Here is a 7,030-nt window from a genome sequence, read left to right as displayed (position 1 = left end):
GAGAGATGAGCGTGCGAGAGAAGGCACATGAGAGAGAGAGAGAGATAGATGAGACGGGAGAAAGGAGAGAGAGAGAGAGCGAGAGCGATGAAGAGAGAGATGAGGCGATGTGGGCGGGGATGCGAGCCATGAGAGCGGAGAGAAGTAGACGGAGCGCGAGGAGAAGTGACGGAGAGAGTGAGAGAAGACGTGAGAGGGGAGACTTCTCTCTCATCACTACGAACTGGAATAAACGGATAAAACAGGGACTAAACACGTAAATGGTGCAAAACGCACGGAGAGCCACGGACTATTACGGAGGTAATTACAGTCCATTGTAAATACATGGACTGCTAAGGGATAAGCACCGGACTGTTAGTGTTAACTGAGAGTCGGTGATTATTATGTCCGTAGTATGTGGATTTCTCTGCTAGCTGTTGCCTCGCTCGCTCCACACTCGATCCAGTTTGGTCCACTGGTGACAGATGATGTGTGTCTGCGCCCAGGCGTGAGAACTGGGATAAGAGTCGGGGGTCCGTCGCGGCAGCCAGCGATGGTAAGCAGGGCCACAATTAAACAAATCTTTGTTTGCCCTCACCCGACCCAGGCTGAAAAGTTTGGGTAGGTAGGTCGGCTTCTTTTTTTTGAGGGCGGGGGTCTTTTTACAAATTCAGCGTAGTGTCTACATGCTCGGGTGTGCTTGTGTGGAGATACCTTTTATGTTGAATGTTTCTTTTGCTTGGTACATATAATGTATTGCCTACAGATTTATATAATGTACAGTGATACAATTTGTTAAAAAAAGAAGAAGAAAAAAGATCAATAAAATTTTTTGAGTCGGCCGCTTTTTGGCGGATTGGTCGGGTGAGGGCAAACAAACAATATTTTTATTATGGCCTAGCTAGAGTATCAGTGCCTGTTAACATTTGTTTGCTTCAAAAGCTCCCGCTGCTGGTGTGTGGGGCTGCCAAGCTGGCAGGGAAATTGTTAATAAGCAGTCCGTTAGCAGTCCGTGCTTACTGCTTGGCAGTCTGTGTATTTTGCAATGGACTGTAATTAGCTTCGTAATAGTCCATGTTTAGTTCGTGTTTTATTCGTTTATTCCAGTTCATAGTCTGTAGTATTCACTGTGTAATGGTAGCTTTTAAATGAATGGATACAGAGTGTATTTTTTGGTTCTGTGTACAGTTGAACTTCGTTACTACATACCCTGTTTATAACGTTTACACTGCTACAACGCACACATCTCCAAGTCCGCAATTTATGTAATGCATAATTCCATTTGCCAGTATCGTTTACAACGTACACCTTTATAACGTAAACTTCAATACAACGTTCAAATTTTCACTGGAAAAATGCATACTAGCCTTCGTTACAACGTACGGCGGGAAACCTTGTAGCTCGAGCAGCACTGTTTCGGGACTTCCCCAGTCGCTTAGCCTTAGTAACACTATTGAACTTTTAGCTATTGAGCGTTCATTTTATGGGAATTGGTTACAACGAACTATCATTATAACGTACTGATTCTTAAGGTCCCTGGAGGTACGTTGTAATGAAGTTTGACTGTACTACGTTATATAAAGTGCTTTGGGATGTTTGTTGTAGGCATGATTGCAGTTGGCTCATGCAACAGTGAGGTCACATCCACCATCTTACAAACGCTTATGGAAAAGAGTGAGAGTGATCTAAAGAATACATATGCCAGGTAAACAGATAATTAATATAACTTCACCTTCGATATTTTACAATTAGATTTGACTCATTATCAACATACATAGTTTGTAGCAGCTACTACTAATAGGTGTATCACTGTATTATCGCTTTATGTCTCCAAACATGTATTAACTAATTGTAGGTTTTAGAAATAAACGGAGGTTCTAGAAAACTAGATTTCACTCTCCTAGGCATTATCACTATATACATATATATATGTGTGTGTTAACAAGGATGAAAAATTAGATTTCGCTTGTTATCGCTATACATGTGTTAATTACTCGATGATGTCTTGTCGCAGGATTGTAGAAAACTAGATTTTACTCATCATTATCTATCCTTTCATTTATCATTATCCTGATCATTATCAACATATATGTTGGCATGGATTAACAATTAAATTTCCATCATTAAATGAGCGCACATTACTTATACTAAGCTTCGTTGCAGGTTCGTAGAAAACTATATTTTATTTTTGTATTCATTATCACTATCTGCATTAGCATGAACATATAGGAAACATGTTCACAGTCTATGTACTGATTAACAGTTGTAGATTTCAGTCGTTGTCGATGTGCACGTTATTTATACTACACCTCATCGCAGGTCCGCGGAAAAATCGATTTTACCCTGCTATATACATCATTATTCTATATGTTAGCATGTGTATACAGTCAAGCCTCGGTTATCCGAACATCAATTATCCGAACAAGATCTCAAGGTCCTGTGAATATTTAACAATTTAATACGATCAGATCAGTTATCCGGACAAAATACTCCCCGCCCGTCTCGTTCGGATAATTGAGGTTTAAAGGAATAATAGGTCCATTGATTATGCAATGCTGACGAATGCTAGAGTAACTGGCACCTTGTGTAGTTAATAAGTACGTAACCTTATAGCCTAACGCGTATTAGTTTGTCCAATATCACTGCTGGTTACATTACAAGCAAGACTTGAAATCGGTTGTTGATATTCATTTACGTGCCGTAAATGTCATCCAGGAGTCAAGCGATAAGTCGCCGATGACATAAACATTTGTGCGGCCCGTATGTTTTGGACGCCAGATGAAATGGAGGTGTCAGCGGTGTAACCACGGCCATGGACTAAACATGGAAATGGAGTAAAACACACGTACTAATCACGGACGCACATGGACAGCCTTGACAAAAAGTTCCTTATCACGAGTGTCCGTGTTTACGAAATCACTGATGATAGCATTGCGTACGGCCGAGCATGCGTGCGAAAATGTCCGGTGCACTATAAATCTGTATCACACCCAGCGGTTTGAAACTGAATGGAAACTGTAAACAACTCAGTCAACTGATTTCTTGGACTGCAGATTTCAATTAGACATTTTTTAGTAACCAGCAGTGATATTGGACAAACTAATACGCGTTTGGCTATAAGGTAATGCACTTATTAACTACATAAGGTGCCAGTTACTCTAGCATTCGTCAACATTGCATAATCAATGGACCTATTATTCCTTTAACTGTTACTATATGTAGAATACACATATATATTCATTGTATTAGCACTGATTAACAATTAAGATTTAAATTGTTATCTCCTCATTAATTAATCAGCAACGCGTCCTTGCAGGTTCGTGCCGCTGGCTCTTGGTCTCAACTTCCTCGGCAAGCAGGAATCGATCGACGCCGTGATCGCGGCGCTCGAGGTGCTGCCGGAGCCGTTCCGCGGCATGGCGTCCGTTCTCGTCGACGTGTGCGCGTACGCAGGCACGGGCAACGTGCTCAAGGTGCAGCGCCTGCTCCACATCTGCAGTGAGCACTACGAGCACACCGACACCGACGACGCCAAGGACGCGAAGAAGGACGAGCGCAGCAAGAAGAAAGACGAGAAGAAGGAGAAGGAGGAGGAGGAGGAGAAGGAGAAGAAAGGGAAGGCCGACCTGTCATCGCAGCAGGCGGTCGCCGTGCTCGGCATCGCACTGATTGCGATGGGTGAGGACATCGGCTCGGAGATGTCGTTCCGCTCGTTCGGTCACCTGCTACGCTACGGCGAACCGACGATACGCCGTGCCGTGCCGCTCGCGCTCGCTCTGATCTCCGTCTCGAACCCGAACCTGAGCATCATGGAAACGCTGAGCAAGTTCTCGCACGACAGCGACCAGGAGGTGGCGCACAACGCAATCTTCGCGATGGGCATGCTCGGCGCGGGCACGAACAACGCGCGCCTCGCCGCGATGCTGCGTCAGCTCGCCGTCTACCACGCGAAGGACCCAGCGAACCTCTTCATGGTTCGGCTTGCGCAGGGCCTGACGCACCTCGGCAAGGGCACACTGACGCTGTCGCCGTATCACAGCGACCGCGCGATCATGTCGCCCGTCGCCGTCGGCGGGTTGCTGGCGACGCTCGTCGCGTTCCTCGACGTGAAGAATATCGTGCTCGGCCGCTCACACTACATGCTGTACTACGCCGTCGCCGCGATGCAGCCGCGCATGCTCGTCACGCTCGATGACGAGGCTCACCCGCTGCCCGTCTCCGTGCGCGTCGGCCAAGCCGTCGACGTCGTCGGGCAAGCCGGGAAGCCAAAGACGATCACAGGCTTCCAGACGCACACGACGCCTGTGCTGCTTGCGCACGGAGAGCGCGCCGAGCTAGCGACGGAGGAGTACATCTCGCTGACTCCCGTCATGGAGGGCTTCGTCATCCTGAAGAAGAATCCTGCGTACGAGTCTGGCACGTAGGCAGCACTGTCGGGTTGCGCGCGGGCAGCCTGGGGTGGGGTGTATAGCATAGTCGCCGTCGTTTGACGGTTTCTCCCCCTTTCGGTAGCTCGGAGTTCTCAACGTGTAATTGAAATGCCGTGGGTTGTGTCGCATAAGGTGGAAATTTACGTTCTTTGATGCTAAGAGAAGCGAGTGCATCTGTTTAAATGTGGCAGCGTACCTTAGCGACATTGTTTAAGTAACAAAGCACATGATAAATAATTACAATACCGCCAAGGTACTTCAAGCAACAGAGGTATAAACCAAACCATCAAGTGTTGTATGTAGTACACGCCGCGTGTACGCTATGGCAGCACCTGCAACTCATTTTCTCCATAACTGACTGTCGTCCACTTTATTAACGGATATCATCTAATCTTATTATTACCACATTTACTTACTCATTATTATTTTAGTAGTCGAGTGAAGGCAAAGCAAGCAAAGATTATATATGTATTTTAGATGTAGCTAGTATTATACACATGATTCTTCTGCATCATGAGTTTGATAGTTAGCATTGATCATTCTTATGAAAGTATTAGCTCTGGACAAAATGTTACATACTAAGTGGTACATATAGTTCAATACTGGAATGTATTATATCTAAATGTAAGCGTTTTGAAATGTCATGCTAGGTATTGGAAATGAGATGGAGAAACTTTTTTCCGAATAAATAAAAAACTATTATATTCACATTATTGTGTATTGTTTTGGGTGAATTTTTGAGAGAATCTCTTTATTAGCCTCTGCACGTGTGCAGCGGAGGATATTGTTTTCGTGCTCGACGTGATGTGGCCATGATGCCGAGGCGCGCCGAGGATTGGCACTTTGTGTCTTCCAATCACAGCGTACGCCGCACCTCTCCGTTATAATTTCAAAGGTGGGGACCCATTGAGGTACGGAATCGCCGATCTCAAGAATTAGGGCATTCTGCTAGGCTAGAACGGTTTCCTACGATAGTTTGGCACAAAAACGAAAATAACACGCTGTTTAGCGCACTGCGCTACGTCCTTCTGTTGAATTTTCGCATCTCCGTAATCAGAATAAGCCCCGCCTTCTTCGTTGATTGACACTGAATGGGGCGTCAATGACGTGACCAATTACTGCGTGTAGGTGTTTGGCGAGACTGTTTGCTTTTCGTAAATAATGAAAGGCCCGGCCAATGCATTTTGCATCGAAGTGGGAAAATTCGGCATTTTTACCCGCTTTCGGAAGTGAACGAGTGCGTCATTCATTTCACATTGAAGTTTTTCTTAAAATTAAAGAAATCCGAAAATCCCTGACCGCGCTACTCGATTGTTTTAGCCAATGAACGTAGCTGTGTGTGTGACGTCTTGCCCACGCGCTTTATGCTTGGCTTAGCGGGCCTCGAAATGGATATCGGAGGCAGACACCTCGCAACACGCCTGTTTGTTTACATATAGCTTTGTTACATCAGGATGGTCGGTGTCGGGAGTTCTGCGATGATAACCTCGTACTTTCTCAGAATTTCTCAAGGTGCATGAAACATTTTACCAATTCAGTGGTGTCAGTTAGTCACGGATATGTCACAGTAAGTACTAACCGTAAATGTTTCACATACGTTCGTGAACCTATTTTGCACACAGGCGGTGGATCATTGTGAAAAATTGTGTGAATATTTATTTTTATTGAGAAGTTCCAAGTGCCTGTGCTTTCAACAGTCTTCTACGTCAATGCCCGTGCCTCAAGAGCCACAAACTCAACGCAATTTCATCTCTGTTATTAGTGGGGCAGATATGTGAAAAAAATGTTCACATCTGGCAGAAAGGGTGAAATTTTGTATACAGGGGTATTTTGGGGCGCTGATTTCAAAAATTGCCGGATCCAAGAGATCTGACCAATGGATCGGCCGCCATCTTGAATTCCAATATGGCCACCATGACGAAACATTGAACATTACTATCTTGGGTTCTAAATGACATGTGGCGCTTATATTTGGTACACAAGAGCATTTTGACATGCTGAGTTCAATAATGGATTGATTTGACATGTCTGACAAACCATATGGCAGCCATTTTGAATTCCAATATGGCCACCATGACGAAACATTGAACATTACTATCTTGGGTTCTAAATGACCTGCGGCGCTGAAATTTGGTACACAAGAGCATTTTGACATGCTGACTTCAATAATGGATTGATTTGAAATGTCTGACAAACCATATGGCAGCCATTTTGAATTCCAATATGGCCACCATGACGAAACATTGAACATTACTATCTTGGGTTCTAAATGACTTGCGGCGCTGAAATTTGGTACACAAGAGCATTTTGACATGCCGACTTCAATAATGGATTGATTTGACATGTCTGTCAAACCATATGGCAGCCATCTTAAATTCCAGTATGGCCGACATGACGAAATGTTGAACAATACTATCTACTACACACACGCGCGCACACACACGCACACACACGCGTGCGCACACACATGCACGCACACACACACACACACACGCGCGCACACACGCACGCGCACACACACACACACACACACACACACACACACATACAGTACGCAAGCACGCACACACATACAGTACGTGGCATTCTCTTGGCATTCATAAAATCACAACGGGAGGCCA

General features: G+C 45.0%; 1 protein-coding gene across 1 annotated transcript in view; it reads left to right on the top strand.

Annotated features, from left to right (window-relative positions):
• LOC106811023 (26S proteasome non-ATPase regulatory subunit 2-like) overlaps window positions 1-5,122 on the top strand; it is a 21,965-nt gene extending 16,843 nt beyond the window's left edge. Inside the window, exons 3-4 of the mRNA XM_014814540.1 lie at window positions 1,585-1,684; window positions 3,296-5,122. Of these exons, the coding sequence (XP_014670026.1) occupies window positions 1,585-1,684; window positions 3,296-4,403 (1,208 nt within the window). The 3' untranslated portion in view covers window positions 4,404-5,122. The remainder of the gene's footprint in view (window positions 1-1,584; window positions 1,685-3,295) is intronic.
• Window positions 5,123-7,030: the final 1,908 nt, after the last annotated feature.

The sequence above is a fragment of the Priapulus caudatus genome, unplaced genomic scaffold, assembly GCF_000485595.1.
Source record: "Priapulus caudatus unplaced genomic scaffold, Priapulus_caudatus-5.0.1 Scaffold496, whole genome shotgun sequence".
Taxonomy (NCBI): domain Eukaryota; kingdom Metazoa; phylum Priapulida; class Priapulimorpha; order Priapulimorphida; family Priapulidae; genus Priapulus; species Priapulus caudatus.
Note: the sequence above shows the minus strand (reverse complement) of the source record. Positions and strands in the feature narration are given on the sequence as shown.